A 20,401-nucleotide genomic window follows, 5' to 3' on the forward strand; every position below is an offset into this window, starting at 1 on the left:
AGGTAGTACAGCTGCTAAGACTTTTTAAGTTATAAATGCAGATCTGTGGACTAATGGAAGTTATATCATTAGGTAGTGCAAAGTATTTTCTTGTTTTGGAAGACGATTTAGCCAAATTGTATTTGTGTATTTTCTAAAGAAAAAGGATGAAACTTGGAAAAAATTTCAAGAATTAAAAAAAAAACTTGAAAATCAGTGAGATAGGAAAATCAAAATAAGAAGAATAAATAATGCTGAAGAATTCTGTTGTCTGAGTTTTGGCAGTGTGTTGAAAAATCATGGGATTATACATCAACTGACTAAATAAAATTGTTGTAGAAAAGGCAAAATCTATATTATTTGATGGTAAACTTTACAAAAGATTCTAAAGGTGTTAATAGTGCAGTATATTTGTACAAAAGGTCAGTAAACTCAAGTTTAGGGAATTAAATACTATATGAACTGTGGACTGGCAAGAAACCAAATATTAGTCATCTCAGAATAAGTGAAAGAAAGGTCATGACACATATTCCTAAAGTTAAGAGAACCAAATGGGATAATAAATCATCTGAGTGGGATATAGGAATACCGCAAAAGGTTAAAGGTTCTATGATCTTCAAGCAAATTATGTAGTGATAAGTGGAGATATAATTACAATGGAAAATGTCAATGATGTAGAAGTTAAAATAAAGAATCCTGAAGAAATCATGAGTTCAGTGGAGGAAAAAGAAGAAGAAGAAAAGGATACTGTCCCTGTATTGAGAGAAGGCTTGCATGATGCTTCAGAAGACTCATTTAACTCAGAGGAAGAAACTGATGATCAAAAAACTTGTTTCACAAGAAGATGAAGTGTAGAAATCAGAGGATCACAATGGCAGTTCAAACCATATAGGAGATATTATGATTTTGAGACTTATCTCTCTGCAGGAACTTAAGATCTGATGGAGGTCCCAACAACCGTGGAGGGGACCCTTTGCAGACCTGATGCGGAAAAATGGGGACATGCTATGGATGAAGAGATCCAAGCTTTTGAAGAAGTGGTAGATGTCCCAGGAAGTGCTAGTGCAATGGAGTGTAAATGGGTGTTTAAGAAAAATATCAGAAGTGAAAGTAAAGTGCAGCATTATGCCAGATCAGTGGCAAAAGGATTCGCTCAGAAACCTGAAGTTGTTTATGATGAAACCTTCTCACCTGTGGTAAGGCATTCTACACTTAAGACTTTTAATGGCTTTATATGTTGAATTAGATTTAAACGTTGCACATTTTGATGTGAAGACCTTTTTTTAATTGTATTCTCAAGGAGTAAATTTTTGTAAAGCAACCTCAAGGTTTTAACTTTTGTAATGATAAGAGAAAAATTTTAACTTAAGAAGAGCTATGTATGGTTTAAAACAATTATCCATAGTGTGGAATCAGAGAGTAAATGATGTTTTAAATGGTTTGAGTTACAAAAGGTCTAGACTACAATCTTACTTGTTTTTAAAACAGAACAAATGTCTAGTTATTGTAATAGCTTTGTATGTTGATGATTCTTGTATTTTCTCAAATGATAGATGAGAGACTGAATTCTTGAAATGTAAGTTAAGTTTGGAATTCAAAGTAAGGGATTTAGGAATAGCTAAAAATTGTTTGGGGATGGAAAACAGATATAACAATATTAATGGACTGTCAGCTTTCAGTCAGGGGAAGTACACATAGACCCAGTTAAATGCACATTTGTTATCCACATTTTCACATACATTTGATATTAATTTAAGTGCTGCCATCTGTTAACAGTACGTAGAAGCAGTAATGCATTAACACATCTCAATGTGCACCTTCAGTCGTGTTTGTTGAGACGTGATTTGTCAATTCAGATCAGCAGAGCTGTGAAGTTGCACTTGATGGGATCTGTATTTGAAATATCAGGTAAAAGGAAAGAAAGTGGACTTCTCAAGGGAAAGAAGTGTGTATGAAGGTTTTCTTCATTAGGAAAAAAGTTCAAAGGTGTGGATCATTATAAGAAGTGTGAGCGTATTGTTGACATTCATCACGCTTTGAGACTTAAGTGAATTGACTGTGAGAACTGCTTGTGACCATGCAGAATCAGTCCAGCAACATGTCTATCTTGAACAGACTTAAGTGAGACTAGAGTGGCCAATTGTCACTTGGAGGTGACGGAAAAATGCTAAGACACTGGACTGAGCACCACAACCAGCAGCACATGCCTCTCTCTGGAGCTGCTATTCAAGCTTGGCTTTCAAAACAAAATTACGAGTGAAGCAGCTGCAGCAGGTGCAGTTGGAGATGAGGAATTTAAAAAGAGCTGCAGCAGGTGCAGTTGGAGATGAGGAATTTAAAAAGAGCTGTAAAAAAGTTGTGACAGATAAAGGCTATACTGCAAAATGATGTGGCATATTCAAATGAATGTCAAGTGCCTTGCAAGAACCCTCCAGCAACAAAGGATTTGCATGTAAGGAAATGCGTAACAGAAACTCAACTGACTCTAGCATCATCAGATTCTTCAGATGTAGATTGTCCAGAGACTATTTAGGACGTAGATGGGCTTAAATGAAAATGCTTTTAGTTTATTACTGTGTGTTTCACTGTTAAATTGCATTTCACAAACATGATAATTGCTGTTTTTAATAAAAATACTAAGAAACTCTGCTACTTTAAACTTAATATATGAATAAACAAAGACCTAACCCCATATTTGACATATAAAATGAGTCTCGATGTATGCAAATTTGGTACACATAGAAATTTTGCGGAACATAACTATCATGCTTAACAACACTTGCCTGCATATTGATCATTTGTTGGAAAGGTTCAGTAGGACAGATTGTAAAACTGTAAAAATTTCTATTGAAGCTACATTTGATTTTATAAGTGAAAAAGAACATAAAGTTGATGATGTTCCCTATCAATACCTAATGGGTAGCGTAATGTATTGGTCTGTATTCGCAAGACCATTTATTTCTTTTGGTGCGAGCTATTTAAGACAGTTTAATAGTTCATATTCAACCAAGCTTTGAAAATGTGCTGAGAGAATTTTGAGATATTTGAAAGAAACAAAGTAAGGCTTATTGTCTAAAGTTTACAAAAGAAAATTTAGAATTATGTGGTTTTGTAGATGCAGATTGGGCAACTTGTTCCTTAAACAGGGAGTCATATACTGGTTTTATTTCATAGTTCTGTTGTATCATTAGAGTGTTAAGCAGGAAGACTGTTGCTCTTTCTAGCACACAGCCTGAGCATATGGCTCTTTCTGAGGCTTGTCAAGAGAACATTTATTTGAGAAATTTACTGTATGAACTTGTAGGCTATGACAAGTATGTAACTTTATTTAATGATGATCAGAGAGCAATTTGTTTGTTGATCCTTTAGATAGCAAAAAATTCACAGTGTATTGATGTTAGAAGCCATTATATAAGAAAAGTGGAGTCTAATGGAGCAGAGAAGATGGTGTATGTACAAAAAAGTGATATGTCAGCAGACATAATTACAAAAGGATTAAGGAAAGAAAAACATTAGATGAATTTATAAAGTGTATGGGCCAAACTGTTTTTAAAAAATATCATTTGAATGTTTTGAAGTGGGATATTTATTTTACTCAAAAGCATTGATAGGAACATCTGTGCACTACTGTGAGCTATTGGTTTTGTGTCTTTGGTTTTATGTACCAGTATAGTCTCGATACGTGACCACTTGACCGTCTGACTACTTGCTGGTGTGTACTCATAATTTCTTGTCATGTATCATGTTCGTTGTACAGTATGATGAGATAAATGTTAAATGTTACAGGAGTCAAGTTAGCTTCTTACTTCTGTAGAGAAAATATGGAGAAAGGAGGAGTTGCCACATTTGTCAGAAACTGTTTTGATTTCAAGAATATTGATATTAGTAAATTTTGCTCAAAGCAGCACTTTAGAAGCTTGTGGAACAGAAGTAGTATTTCATAATAAGTCTTTTATAGTAGTGGATATATACAGATCACCGTCAGGAAATTTAAACCTTGTCATAAAAAAATCTAGAAGCTCTGTTGTACCATCTCACAGTAAAAAGTAAGGAAATAGTGGTTGCTGTTGATTTTAATGTGGATTTATTGAAAAGCTCTGCCAGCGAACAATTATTGCAGTCAGTAACACTATCATTCAATTTAGTTCCTACTGTGAACTTTGCAACTAGGATACGTAAATTCTCTGAGACTGCTATTGATAATATCTTTATAGACAAATCTAGGGAAAAAAGTCGTGTCACAAAACCAATAGTAAATGGGCTATCTGATCATGACATGCAGCATTTTGTGTTAAATGTTGAAACTTTTCAGTATAAAAATCTATTAAATCTGAGTACAGGAGGGTAATAAATAAGTCAAAAATGAAAAATTAAGGAAATTGCCCAAAAACATGAACTGGATAGATGTTTACAATACTTCTGTCTCAAATGGAAAATACAAAGCACTCATTAATGAAGTTACCTCCTCTTCTGAAAACTGTTTTCCCCTGAAGGTAAATCAAATCACATGGAGGTCAAAAAGTAAACTGCAGATTACACAAGGAATAAAGATACCATTTGGGACAAGAAGGAGACTGTATCTACTATCTAGGAACAGCTCTGATGTTAGAATTGTAATGCATTACAAAGAATACTGCAAAATATTGAAGCAAGTAATCCAGAAATCGATGCAGCTTTATTATGAAAGAAAGATAATTACATCAAGCAACAGAATAAAAACTGTATGGGATGTAGTGAAGAAAGAGACAGGTGGGACCAAAAAGGAAGAGGAACAGAAAACTCTAAAAGTAAATGAGACTTTGGTAACAAATGCATGTAGTGTTGCAAACCCCTCGTTTGCTGACAGCTTGGGGTTATTAGGTTCGGTGAACAGTGCAATAGATTATCTGAGACCAGTCTTTCAAAATAATGTCAGTAAAATGGAAATGATGTTCATGTCTCCCAAAGAAGTAGCATCCACCATAAAATGCTTAAAATGTAAGTATTACAGTGGGTATGATAACATATCAACAAAGTTAATCAAAGAGAGCTCATGCGAGCTGAGTTTTACCTTAAGTTATCTGTGTAATCAGTCTCTTATCAGCAGAACATTCCCAGACTGGTTAAAATAGGCTGAAGTTAAGCCTCTTTACAGCAAGAGGGATAAAGAGATACCATCAAACTATTGATCAATTTCACTTATGCTGGCTTTCTCAAAAATATTTGAAAAGGTTATATATTATCCAAGTTACAGTTTGGATTTCTTAAGGCTTCTGATACAGAGAAAGCTATTTACATTTACAGTGAGACTGTACTTAATTCATTAGATAATAAATTAGAGGCTACTGGCATTTTCTGTGACCTGTCAAAAGCCTTTGACTGTGTTAACCACAGCATTCTCTTAAGTAAATTAGAATATTATGGTGTCATCAGCAGTGCTGCGAAATGATTTGAGTCTTATCTATCTAACAGGAAACAAAGGGTGTCATTGCAAAATACCTGTGCAGTAAGCAATCAGTCTTCATCTGATTTGGAATTAATTACTTGTGATGTTCCTCAAAGTTCCATCTTGGATCCATTGCTTTTTATAGTATGCATTAATGACCTCTCGTCTGTTACATTGCAAGATACTGAGTTTGTTTTGTTTGCAGATGATGCAAACATTGCAATAAGTAGTAAGTGAAGTACAGATTTAGAAATAGCTGCCAATCAAATTTTCATTGTCTTCAAACTTTGAGAAGACCCATTATATGCAGTTCAGAACCTGCAAGAGATTTCCTCCCAGTATGTGTATAACATATGAAGACATGCAGATCGAAGATGTTGACAGTGTTAAATTTCTGGGATTACAACTCGATAATAAATTCAGTTGGGAAGGAAATGCCACAGAGTTGCTTAAGCGCCTGGACAAGTCTGTATTTTCAGTGAGAGGAATGTCAGATGTAGGAGATATAAATGTAAAAAAAAAAACTTACGTACTTTGCTTGCTTTCATTCTATTAGGTCATACGGGATTACATTCTGGGTCACTCATCAAACCAAGCAAAAGTTTTTAAGGTGCAGAAGTGTGTGATAAGAATCATCTGTGTTGTAAATTCAAGAACATCATGTGGAAACCTGTTCAAGGAACTTGGTATTCTAACCGCTGCTTCCCAGTATATTTATTCCTTAATGAAATTTGTTGCAAGTAATATATCCTTATTTCCAACCAATAGCTCAATACATAGTATCAATAATAGGAATAAGAACAATCTGCATAAAGACATAAAAGTACTTACCTTGGTCAAAAGGGGTCCAATATTCAGGAACACACATTTTTAATAAATTGCCAGCAACTATTAAAATCTTGGTTTCAGATAATGCATGGTTTAAACAGAGTTTGAAAGACTTTTTGATAGGCAACTCCTTCTACTCTATAGATGAATGTCTTAACACAGAGTGTTAAGCCAGCTTACGTAAAAACGTCTGTTAGAATTCGCTTTTGACAGCACTTGGTCACAACTGTCAAGATTAGGTATTTCTTGTATAATAAATTTATTAATTGTGCATAACAATGTTTCATTCTGACAGCCTGTTAATTCTGCGAATATTAGCTGCTCCAGTTTACTGCATTGTGTTCACCTATTTCGACAATCTCCTGACAAATGATCAGGGTAGTAAGTATTATATTCACCCATCAAGAATCATCTCATTTTTTGGGTCTATAGAAAGAAAACTGAATCTAATCGAATCTATGTCATGTAGTACCCAGAGCAGTATAATGTGCAAATTTGTTTTAGCGTAAAGTTGTCTAATAAAGTGAACAATATTATGTTTATCAGTGTTCCTGATAGAAGTAATCCACTAGCAGTATTCACATGCATTAGAGCTCTTAACAGAATGATTTTATTGTATTCTGCTTCACCTCTAATCCTGCATTCTCCATCCAGCTACTGCAGATCATTATTAAGAGGTTAGGGGCATGGAAAATAGTAGTGGCTTGAACCAGTCTGTATTGATTTTAATAACTTTTTATTAAGTTTTCATTCTATCTGAACTCCAGATGAGACGCTCCCATTCTGCTGCTTTACAGTGCGTTCCTCATTTCTGGGCAAAAAGATAAGTAGCTGAAGCCTTTGGTGAAGGATATAGTTTAGTTGTTCCAGTCCAGATAATATTGGATGATGAGAGTGATGACCCTTTTGAGCTGGTTCCTGGTGGTGGTCACAGGATTAGGTGTGTGTGTGTGTGTGTGTGTGTGTGTGTGTGTGTGTGTGTGTGTGTGTGTGTGTGTGTGGAGTAATGTGTGTCGGTGAAGGCCTTTACAAGATATGCAGCATACTTGGCAAGGGATTGCTTTTTTACTGGAAGTGTGCTGTCCAGACTACAAAGGAGTGACTTTTTGGTGTGGAAAGGATAGCAGCTATCAAAATGCTGGTATTGTTCATGATTAGTGTGCTCAATATGGACAGAGTTTGTGATGGATCCACCAGTGAGGTGGAGGTCAGTGTCTAGAAAGGTGGCATACTTGTTGAGAAGGACCTGGTGAAGCAGATGGGAGAGAAGGTGTTCCTGTTGAAGAATGAGAATAGTGTGTTGGCCCCGGATCTAGATTATGAGGACATAATCATTGAACCCGCACCAGGCAAAGGATTTGGAGTCATGGATGGCTAGGAAGGTCTCCTCTTGGTGGCACATAAAGAGATTGGCACAGGAGGGTGTCAAACAGGTATCCATGAAAAGAGAATCCAACATGTCACATTTCAGCACATATTGTGGGAGTTTAACAGCTAATGACATCACTGGACCACAGGCTATCAACCATATTATGATGTCATTGCAGCAATCTGGCATCCAGGATGCCAAGATAGTGTTGCGTCAACCTCCTATGTAACACTACTTTTGGGCACTATTTATATGATGCTGTACAGTCACCAGGACACCGAGGCAATGGCTTCTGTAACAAGTGGAAATAGTTGAAATAAGTGCTTTGGTGTTGTAATATTCAGCATCATATGCCCATCGAGGTATTTTCATGATTAAAGAAGCAAACACTAATTTTGTTGTAACAGATCTGAACAGCTGTAATAAAGCATGTAACTAAAGGCTACCAGCAACAATCTTTCTGCCATGTAATTTAATACCAGTTATACTAATCCTGTTGGATAGGAAAAGCTATCATGGATGCAGACAACATACTGTTCATTATTGTTGCATACCTTGTGCACTTGTCTTGATTGGTCTATGTGTATAGAATATACAGATGTGCCTTGACTGAACTTGCTTTATTACACAGTTGCAACAATGTTTTGCAATTGCCAGGGAGTTTTTTGATACTGAGAATATAAAAGTTGTACTGGAAAATATAGTGATTTTTAATGCTTTTCATTACTAACAAAGAACTTTAAGGTGCATGGTTTGCATCTTCAGAAGGACTGAATATCTGGAGTTGTCTGACAAAGTAATATACCTGTAGATTTTACCCCAGGGTGAGATGAAGGTAACATGTAGTAATGATACCATTACATATAACATGCATTTTATTCCATAGTTGACACAGAATGAATACATATATGTTAATGGAAGACATAATAAGACACAATCATAATTCCTCAGGCTTTCCACATCAGGCCAATGTCATTAGCCAGAGATTGACCTCTCTGTTGCTGCTGTTGTCACTGGCTGAGACCACACAAGCCCCCTGACTCCCACCCCCTCCCCTGGGAGTGTGGAGCCTTGGGAGGAGAACATAGCCTAGAAGCAACACTATTGCAATCACCTTCATGTGTGTGCGTATGACGAACCACACTGTGGCTGGCTTCCAAGCAGCATGCAGTTGGAACATTTCTCATTGAACACAAGGTAAGGGCACGATGACATCGATTGTGCTCCATGGCATATAGATGTTATTTCTTGAGGTGAGATGGAGGTTGGGTGCAACGATAATGATTGATAGTGCCTTGCTAGAGTGTATGCATGGTAAAATGGCTGGGGTGTTGATGTAATCCTGCAGAGATCAGTTGCAGGCCATTGTGATGTCCTAGGGGTCTTGATGGTGAGGAATCCCTCATGCAAGAGTCATGATGTGATTGCAGCTGTTTCCACAGTGCTCGGGATTTTGGAACTATGGGAGAAAATCAGGCGATAAATCAGTTTCCAGTCTGATTTATCTCAAGCCACCCCTCAACATAGGGAAATCATCAACTAGTTCAACCTGAATGTTGCCTGGCAGTAAGTGCTGCAAGTCTAGTTGGAATATGGATGTGTTGTTGGTATTTGTGTCAGGTTATGTGTCATTGAGCTGAGAAGGGAGTGAAGTAATCACTAAGAGTGGTTTGTACATTGTCAGTATGGGTGATGTCACAAAAGGGCAAAGCTGGTTTCTATCAGTTAACCACTGCAATGGTAAGCCTACCATGAAGCAATATGTTGAAAGTGTTAGTACCTCGTCTGATGGCTGCCTGAGGGCCAGTATAAGGCACATTTAGTACAGGGCAGATAGTATCATCCCAGAGCATGAAGTAGCTGCAGTCTGTTAGTGCCTTATAGATGAAGATTTTCAGAGAACTATGCAGCTGCGGAGGCGGTGTCCAGAGCCGTGTGATGTGTTGTTGGGCTTGTGTGATGAGGGTGCGGAGTTCTCAAATATTTGTCAGTGCTACTTGCAGCACAAAGTCTGCAGGCAGAGTGAGTAGCTCACCACAGAGGACTTCTGAGAGAAAGGCACAGAGGGTGTCTTTGTGGGCAGTACATACACATGATTCTATTTAGCGACCACCGTGACATGTAAGGCCAGCTTTAATTGTATGGTACCATCATTCCACAAGGCTAATTTGCTATTTACAACCAGTAAACAGTTAGTAGTATTTGACACCCTATAGCTTGCCCATATGCTGTTACATTTATTTACTTTTAGTTAGCTATGTACAGTCACATTAAAACAGCTACTCACAGCTACAATTAGTCAACCTTTTACTGTTGGTACATTTGTTACATACAGTTAGTTTTTAACTTTTTTATACAGATTCTATACACTATTCACTAAGAGCTGGGACAAACACAAACAGCTACCTGTTCCGGTGAAAGCAGGGTTGTAGAAAATACTTCGTGCACGCTTTGCAGTTTGCCACCAGGCTGACATCACAGTGAAGTGTGCATTGCTCATGAGAAACGTATGTTACAAACTTGGGCAACAATGTAATGAAAAAAGTGTAAAAAAACTGACAGGCAGCATAGCAACACAAGCTACTTTAATAACAATACCAATTGCAATGGTATTAAAGAAATGATAAAACTAAGTTCATTCTGTCAAACTTAAACTGCTTTAATTGAGATTTATAACAAAACGCTCTTCTCTCTCCTCTATAATGCAGGCTAATTTCCACATCTGAGTTTCAACATTTTTCACCACATGGAGGACACATTTGTCCCACTCTTCGGCAATCACAGTTCTTCCAGCTTGTTCTAATAGTTCTTGAACTTCTGACATTTTGTATGTTATGTTTTTTGCTGCAACACAGTCTTTGATTCTGGCTGGAATTAACTTGATGGCATGTAATTCATAGTGGTATGGAGGAAGACGAGTTTTCCCTGCACTCTTATCCATTTCATGTCTTGCATATGCATTGTGTGCTACAGTAATTCTTACTTCAACATGTCATCTTCAAAAGTAATATTTTTAGATTGTAGCCATTCTGATATATCTTGCTTATTGGACTTCACATTAGATGCACTTCCTTTTTGATGAGAGTGGTACAGAGCTTTATCAAGAACAATAACTGTGTTTTCATGAAGCTTAGGGAGATTATCTTGAAATCACTTCTCAAACATATCAGTGCATGTCTCCTCATGAAAGTCTCCACTATTACGGAAGCCCACAAACACCCTTTGTTTTCAACATGTGTGGTAATCAGGTGTTTTTTTACACAGTGGCCCTCATTCTTGGTGGATAATCTGCACAGAATTGCTTGTTTAAGGATTTTATGGTATCCAGAAGATACTCTGGTATGTCCTGCATTCAACCATGTCTTGTCCAAATAGTAAATGGGTCTTCTTTTAACTCTTAACAATTTAATGGTTCATAGATAATGCTGCCTCCATAAAATAATGGCATCCCTGTCTTTAGCATGCTATTACATCCACATCAAACATGTTTAAAATTCATTTCTTTTAATTATTTATAAAATGTAGTTCTCCAAAAATTTCCCAAATCTGGGCCTGCATTCACAGAAGCAATCACTTTGTCAACAGCTGGCAATATGTTATGAAAAAAGTTAATATACTTTCCTTTGTATTGCATTCCTATCAGAATCATCAACACTTTCTGAAAGATTCTGTTGTGATTTTTCTTTCTTGGGAGACTTCAGAGAGAGTGTGTCCTTGTACTCACTTATCATACGACACACTGAAGAATGATCAGCATCTGTAGACATAGCTGTTTTCAAAACAAAAGTGACCATTGACTGCTCTGGATGCAACAGTTCCATTTTATAAAGATTAAGAACCAAATGTTTCTCTGCAGAATTTAATGAGCTCTTCTTTGATCGCTTCTTGGATGGATTCGCAAGTGACTCATCAACCTCCCCTGTTGTATCTGTGAAGGATGGCAGAACAAGTTTACTCGTATGTAATACCAATGAAAAAAAGAATGGCTATTGGGTGGGCACAGAAACAATAAATGCCGAATGCAGTTACAAACACTGTTCCTACATTAATAATCAGTAATTGGTCTTTTAAACATGAGGGACTTTACAATCAGATACTCAAATCACTGCTGTATAGCAGTGTACACTAATGACTTATGCTCGCAACAGACACAGCCGCACAAGCATTCCCTGTATTTTTCACTCCTCAACGGAAGTGCTTTACTCCTGCATCTTGGTGTATTTACAGGCCATCTTATTTCATTGATTGGACTATAGTAAGTTGACCATTTATAGTTATCAGTTGTTAGGCATCTGCAGTTACGAGGGTAAGTCAATTATTATCCGCACTTTAGTTATATTTTTGTTTATTCTGGTAGTACTGTTATTTTACGTTGATGATGCATGCTTTGTTTATTTGTTGTTATATCTTTGCAATTTTCAAGCTGCTAGGTTAGTTTTGTTATAGCTGCCGTGCTGTTAATCATGGCTGCTCTGCTATCTATTTGCACCAAAAAAGAGCAATCTTCAGTGATCCGTTTTTTGTGGTCCAAAGGCATATCAAGGACCGAAATTCATTGAAGACTTTCGGTACAGTACGGGAACAGTGTTTTGCTACAATGGAGTGTCTATGAATGGATTGAAAAATTCCGAAATGGTCACACAAGCGTTATGCACGGTGAAGGAGCTGGACGACCGTTTACTGCCACAGATGAAGAAACCATTAAGCATTCACCTGAAATGATTCACTTAGACAGACGATTAACTATTGACAAAGTAGCACGTCATCTGCAAATTAGTCACTGTTCTGCCTACGAAATCATCCACTACAGACTTGGGTTTCATAAAGTTTATGCAAGATGGGTCCCAGAACAACTCACACAGTTGCATAAACAAACGCGCTTGGACATCTGCAAAAAACATTTGGATCGCTATGGTAATGAAGGGGACTACTTCTTAGACAGGTTAATTACTGGTGACGAAACATGGAGGCATCATTATGAGCTGGAGAGTAAACGCCAGAGTATGGGATGGAAACATCCAAAGTCGCCGTGCAACAAAAAGTTTAAGACCCAACCGTCTGCAGGAAAACTGATGCTTATGTTTTTTTGGGACGCACAACATCCAGTACAGCAACATTACGAGGAAAGGAGCACAACAATAAACAGTGTACATTACGGTGAGATGCTTACTGCTGGGCTAAAGCCTGCAATTCGAGGCAAACACTGATGATTGCTGTCAAAAGGTGTTGTGTTGTTGCACGACAAAGGCCGCCCGCATACTGCTGCTCATGTTGCTGAAATCCTCCAGAAACTCAAATTTGAAGTACTGGGTCATCCTCCATATAGTTGCGAAGTTGCCTCTTCTGACTATCACTTGTTTGGTCCACTCAAACAGGCATTAAAGGGCCATTGATTTGCCTCAGATGGAACAGTGAAAGAAGCGGTGGATATATGGCTCGCAGCTCAACTGAAAACCTTTCTTTATGAGGGCATCAGGAAGCTTGTACAATGATGGACCAAGTATGTTGAAACGCAAGGAGACTCTGTTGAAAAATTATGTTCTTGTAAATTTCCTATTTGCTTACTATAAAATTTTATAACTACTTTGCGGATAATAATTGACTTACCCTTGTATAAGACGTTAAGCATTTTCAGTTGAGGGGAACATTGTTCGGTAGTCAACCATTTATTGTTGCAGACACTAAACCATCGACATCTTACAGGTGGTGATTTATTTTTGCTACAGATGGTTAGCTGTATGTAAACAATGACCTACAGACATTCTACTCTTAAAGTTACAGATCCTCTACTTTATATTTGCAAGTAATGTTTATGGTTAATGAGCACTCTTAGTCATTCACAATCAGGTAGCCAAACCTATTTTACTTATTTCATACAGCTTACGTGAATATTGTTAGATACATTTACTTCACGAAGAGCATTTTGGACTAGTTATTCCACTGTAACATTTTTCCTCTAATTACTTTTGACTCTCAGTTTTAGCTACTGCCTAGGAATTGTTTCCTCAGTTACTCCAGTTATTGCTTCCTGCACACTGTTTGTGTGGCTTTGTTTCCTGCTACCACACTACTGATGTCTCTACACCAGTTTAGAAATATGTGTATCACACAATTGGTACGAATACCACTAGTTACAATTCTTTCACGAATTGTACTTGTGACCTGCAAATATTCCAGTACTGGCTGTTTCACTATAACACAATTGTGCCCTCATGTTATTTCCTCTGTAGCCACTTTCCAGTACTTAATACTAGCAAGTGGTTGAAAATTGTCTTGCCACTTATTCCAGTTACAGTTTCCAGCCCCATGATAAGTATTGCAATTAGTTTTTGCTGACAGGTTCCCTGTTAGTATGCTGCTGACCTCACTACAGCTGTTTAGAGATTAGTTCTCAAATTTCCCACCTATAGTGCCACTTGTTGTAACTATTAACTTTTTTTGTTTGTCATTAGGCTTTTGTACACTGAAGCATCAAAGAAACTTGCATAGGTCTGCATATTCAAGTACAGAGATATGTAAAAACAGGCAGAATATGACACTGCTATATAAGATGAAAAGTGTCTGGCGCAGTTGTTAGATAGGCTACTGCTGCTGCAATGAACTGTGAATATCAGGAATCCAGTAAAACATCAAATTCCAACATCGCTGTGGCCAGAAAAAGATCCTGCAAGAAGAGGACAGCAATGACTGAAGAGAAACATTCAACGTGACAGAAATGCAACCCTTCTGCAAATTGCTTCAGATTTCAATGGTGGCCATCTACAAGTGTCAGCATGCAAACCATTCAACGAAACATCATTTACATTGGCTTTCAGAGTCAAAGGCTCACTCATGTACCCTTTATGACTGCACAACACAAAGCTTTATGCCTTGTGTTGGCCCATCAACACTGACAATTGCACTGTTGATAACTGGAAACATGTTGCCTGGTCGGATGAGTCTCGTTCCAAATTGCATCGAGCGAATTGATGCGTATGGAGATGGAGATAACCTCATGAATCCATGGACCCTGTTCAAGCTGGTGGAGGCTCTGCAGTGGGGTGGGGCATGTGCAGTTGGAGTGGTATAGGACCCCTGATGCATTTAAGTATGACGCTGACTGTTGGCACATCCGTAAGCATCCAGTCTGATCACGTGAATCTATTCATGCCCATTGTGCATTTTGACAGACTTGGGCAATTCCAGCAGGACAGTGTGACACCCCACACATACAGAATGGCCACAGAGAGGCTCCAGGAGCGCTTTTCTGAGTTTAAACACTTCTGCTGGCTATCAGACTCCCCAAATATGAACATCAGCCAGGGTATCTGGGATGCCTTGCAATGTGCTGCTCTGAAGAGATCTCCACTCCCTCATACTCTTACGGATCTATGGACAACCCTGCAGGATTAATGGTGTCAGTTCCTTCCAGCACTACTTCAGATATTAGTTGAGTCCATTCCAAGTCATGTTGCAGCACTTCTGCATGCTCATGGGGGCCCTATATGATATTAGGCAAGTGCACCAGTTTCTTTGGCTCTTCAGTGTATATATTACTTATTATGCTGCTTATGTGCACTTAAGTTTTTGTTTTAATATGCTGCATGCTCCTTATTGTTGATACTTGCAAATAATGCAATAGTTATAAGTACGTACCATTTTTTATCTTTAAATTTTAAAAATTTTCATACTTTTCATTCTTAATTTTAATATTCTTGTGGTAAATTTTTCTGTACACCCTTCTGATGAAGGGCAGTAAGTGCTTGAAACTGGTAAGGAAATAAAATTTCTTTTATGCATTGGTTGTTAATTATTTTGATGTAAATTTTACACTGTCATCTGAGAAGCCATGGGTGAACAGAATACACTGAGCAATTGTAAACCAAATCACAGATTGAGTTGAGCAGAATGGAGGCAGCTTAAATTGTGAACCAAACTGGGTGGTGGAATAGTTGATGCATGGTTCTGCAGATTTCCAGGACAATGTTCGAATAGGCATAACGAATGAGTTCACATTATCCATACGTGGTGTGGATGTAAAATTCAGTAGCAATGTCCGGAAATTCTCCGAAAGGTTGGATCATGTGATGTTGTGTGAAAAGATTGATTGAGGTTGGACATGTTGCAGTAGGCCTGTCAACATCAGTGAACATTCGAGAATTTACATATCAAAGAAGCTAGCACACAGTATGGAATGATATGCATCCGAAGTAAAGTCTTAAACAAAATCCTCTGATAGATTGTCTGCAGGGATACATTGTTCTGTGTCATAGTTAGCATTATCAGCAATGGTGACACTGCACTGAGAGTGACCATTGTCCTGCTTGAACAGCATCAGCTGCCGAGTGTTTTGCTGCAAAACTCTAAATGCATCTGTACAGAAGTCATTGTCGTGTCATAGGAGTTTCAGTGCATGACAGTTGCAAGATGGCTCTGTCCTCAATGAGCAGTATGTGAACTGAGAATGTAAAAGCATTCAAATGAGCTGTATCATTCATTGTGGGTCGCCAATGTATATTTTACCCAGGAATGTAATAAAGGTAGCATGTGGTAACAAAACAGTTATGCAGAATTGTTCATGGAAACATAAAGCACACTGAATGATAGTTCTCAGATATTTCACACCAGGCCAGTGTTGCTAATCAGAGAGTTTCCTCTCTGCAACAGACATTGTTGTTAGCAGAGTCCCCACGTATTAATTAAGGACTAGCTATCATTACATCAATCATGTACATTCATTTTAATTAATAAGAACAAGACAGTGATTGTGAATTTTCCACTTTAACCTAGGGTCAAAGGGTGCAGAGGGTCTGGCATATGGCATTTCTCATGGTGGAAACTGTCCTCTGAAGTGCCTTAACCTGCGTCTTAATTCAATGATAAAGGATGAGGGAGTGGCATTCCTCTGTGCAGCATTGGCATTGATGGAAGAAGGACGGTTGGCAGAACTTAACTTAGCTGGATGTACTATTACTTCAGCTGGGGCTTTGAGTATTGGGGAGATGCTGGTCAAGAATCAGAGTCTCCGAATACTTGACCTCTCCAACAACCAACTTGATGAGGTAGGTCATGTAACTGACAAACGCATGAATACAGGAACCTCATAGTCATATGAATCAATAAATGTGGTAAGTGTCGCACGATACAGTTCAGATTCTTACTCCTGAAGAGCTGATGAAGAGAAGGAAGAATTGCCACATCTTTAATAAACATTTTTATGTAAATAAATTTTCCTTATAATGGCATCTAGAAGAATTTATGATAGAAGTATATGACTGTTGATCTCTACTTCCAGTGTATTTCACACATTTCTATTTGTTAAAAGTTGTATAATGTGAGTTTTTGTAAGATTAAGGGTTAAGATGTTGGCTCAAACCAATTGTAAACCTTTACCATTATTATTCTGGCTGTGTCTGGTATGGATGTTTCTTGAATCATTTATCAATATGCATTAAACATGTATCATCAGCAGAGATGACCATTTTTGAAGAGTCCTCCACTATCATCGGTAAATCATTTATGTAGATGCATAACAGACAAGCAAAGTATCAGCCCTTGTCCTACAATGCACTATGATGATTACATCTTTGTTTCTCTTTTGTAGACATAGATTCATGTCTGAACTCCACTTTTTTCAACAAGTACAAGAGTGTTTTGAAAAGTTCTTACATCAATGAAACCTTTTTTTAATTTTTCTATGTAGTTTCATTTTAGATTAATACACTTGGTCCAACGATGTTCCAGTGCCTTGATCCCATCTTGGGAATGAGTTTCCTCCAGGCCTGCAAAATACGAGGGTAGTTTCAAAAATAAGGTTGCCACAGTTTTTTAGACACAAGGAATTTTTTGTTCGAAAAAACGATTACACCATTGAAAACGTTGATCTTTAAGCCATTTTTCCACATAGTCCCCATTTTTTTCTATGCATTTTTTCTGTCGAGTAATCCACTTCTGCACTCCCACCTCAAAGAAGTCTGCCGCCAACCTGTTGAGAAACTTGGAAACTTCTTCTTGCAACTCCTCATCCGTCTCTACAATTGTAGACTGCCTAGGTGCTCCTTCAATTTCAGAAACACATGGAAATCACTGGGTGCCAAATCAGGGCTGTAAGGGGATGGTCAGTGACATCCCAGCCAAATTTGATGATTAACTCCTTTGTTTGTTGCGACACATGTGGATGGGCATTGTCAGGGTACAGCTTTACGCCTTTGCTGAGTTTTCCCCTACGACGATTTTGGATTGCCTGTCTGAGCTTTTTCAAGGCCTCGCAATAACCTGTCAAGTTTATGGTGGTCCCTATAGGCATAAAATCAATGAGCAGTACAGCACACTGGTCATAAAACACTGATACCATGATTTTTCCTGCTGACAGCTGCTGCTTAAACTTCTTTGGTGGTGGCGATCCAGTGTGTTTCCAATGGCACGATTGTTGTCTTGTTTCCAGAGTAATGTAATGGCAGCACAATTCATCCCCTGTAACAATGGGATCAAGGAAGTCTTCCTCATTCTTGTTGCATTCACTCCAGAGCTTCCGAACCCAGTCAACACGCTGCTGTTTGCAGACTTCTGAAAGCATGTGCGGCATCCATCACATGCACACCTTATGGTAGCCTAGCGCTTCATTCAATATCCTGTCAATTGAAGCTTCAGAAGCCTCAGGAATTTGAGCAGCCAGTTGCTGGATGGTGATTCACTGAATTTTGAGCAGGATTTGCTCAACTTTCCTCACAACTTCGTCGGAGATTGAAGGCCTCCCACTTCGTTGTACATCGTGAACGTCCATACGGCCATTGGCAAACTCCCTACACTATTTGTGGATGTGTTGAATGCTTATACACGTTTCCCCATGCACTTCACTCAATTGCCGATGAATTTCTACAGGTGGTAACGGTGGTGGGTGTGTGTGTGTGTGTGTGTGTGTGTGTGTGTGTGTGTGTGTCACTGTGTGTGTGTGTGTCACTGTATTGCGTCATATGTGTGTGTGTGTTACTGTATTGCGTCATGTGTGTGTGTGTGTGTGTGTGTGTGTGTGTGTGTGTGTGTTACTGTATTGCGTCATATTTATGAATGCAAAAAATTTACTTAATAATAATTTCTGGTTTTAATACACATCATCTGTGACTGTATGTAATGAGGTGTAGTTCTGAATATAGTTTCCATTAGGCATTCCAAGACGTCTGATGACAAACTAAATGCACTCACATCATTTAGGTATTATTAAATCTCCATGATTTGTGACAGCAGTTCTGTATGATTCTATGCAGAGTGTGACAACAGATTTAGCTGAGACATCTCTTAAGATGCAACATCATGATTAATACATTCTTTTTATCTTCCTTTTTTGTCCCCAAGTATCTTATAGTTATTTTATAAGCTGAATCCCTGTTATCTTCTCAGTTAAATGAACTTCTAATGGAGCCTTTAGAATTTGGAACCACCTAATATTAGTTTTTGTCAGGTTCCCCCAGGCACTATCGGCCTCCACAAATTAAGTCAGTAGTTCATCCAGTATGTTGGTATTAAATCCGTAAATAGATATTTTGAATCTTGATGTGAAAGAAATGTCAATTGCCCACATTTTAGCTGCTTAGGGAGCATAAACGATGGCATGTATTATCAGCACACTGTACGTTAATAATCTAAACTCAGTTCCAAACATATCTGTATTGTTTTATGAACTGAGGGTATATAACAATGTCCATGGTGCCAATACTCCATTTCACCATCTCATTTTTCCTTCATCACCATGAGCTAACTACTCTCTGTATGCACCCACCATAGTCATCTACAGTAAAGAGCTACCCTGATAGTCAAACATTCACACTGTTTTACAGTGGGCAAGTGCACTGCAACCAAAGTAAGCAAATCATTCCAGACTGAAACTTCCCATGAATTTCCGCAGTCAGTGATGCCACTTACTATTGTACTTACGTCTCAGTACTAGTGTAAAGCTTTTTTATGTTTCTTGTAATATATTTGTTTCATTCATTATTTTACTGTACTTATCATGTTTTTATTGTAATTGCATTCATGCTTTATTAGGTTGGCCATTTAACTTTAATATTTCTTAACTCCATGTAATAGTTTATATCACATTATCAAGAACAACCATATTTGTGTTTCTAGAAAGGAGGGAAATATCTTGAAGATGGTCTGAAACATAACCAGACACTCCTGCAGCTTGATCTAAGAGTGACAGGTATTTTAGAAGAAAATAGTTTGAATATAATGCTTGACCTACAAAAAAATAAAGAACTACACAAGAAACAACAGAAAAAATTACGAAGTAAGTTGGTGAGCTTGTTCATGAAAGTATTCTTGCACAAAGGTTTATTGAAGAGTATCATTATTATTATTGTTTCCTTTTTATTACAGAAGCACATAAAAGCCGAGTTTATTTCCAAGATATGGTGTAAAACAGAGTATTTCTAGGACATTGTGGATGTGAAGAAATGCAGAAATTTTCAACATTTGGAGGGCCTTTTTATTTTAACCTAAATTTTAATTGTTAACATCGTTCTATAAAAGAAAGGAATTATGTTCTTGTGACACTGTCTTAATAACAAATATGGATGTTTCAGTATTTGTAAAAAGTATGATCCACAATGAAGTATCAATAGAAATTATGTCTTTCATAAATATTAAATATGACATAAAATGGCTGTACATGTATGTTAGATATCTTTTAAATTTCACATTACATCCTGAAACAGCAGTGTTTCTGAGGACAACACTAGCATCATCACATGCTGGCGCAGAGGCAGAATTGTCAACTCGTAAACTGTAAAGCAACTCTTTTAAATATTTCTGTATAAGCTGAT

The 20,401-nt window shown here is 37.7% G+C and overlaps 1 protein-coding gene across 1 annotated transcript in view; it reads left to right on the forward strand.

The window, feature by feature from the left end:
- Window positions 1-20,061, forward strand: part of LOC124545786 (dynein regulatory complex subunit 5) — a 99,121-nt gene extending 79,060 nt beyond the window's left edge. The window contains exons 6-8 of the mRNA XM_047124733.1: window positions 16,371-16,642; window positions 19,707-19,866; window positions 19,956-20,061. Coding sequence (XP_046980689.1) covers window positions 16,371-16,642; window positions 19,707-19,866; window positions 19,956-19,996 — 473 coding nt within the window. The 3' untranslated portion in view covers window positions 19,997-20,061. The remainder of the gene's footprint in view (window positions 1-16,370; window positions 16,643-19,706; window positions 19,867-19,955) is intronic.
- The last annotated feature ends 340 nt before the right edge of the window (window positions 20,062-20,401 follow it).

Source organism: Schistocerca americana, chromosome 8 (assembly GCF_021461395.2).
Source record: "Schistocerca americana isolate TAMUIC-IGC-003095 chromosome 8, iqSchAmer2.1, whole genome shotgun sequence".
NCBI lineage: Eukaryota > Metazoa > Arthropoda > Insecta > Orthoptera > Acrididae > Schistocerca > Schistocerca americana.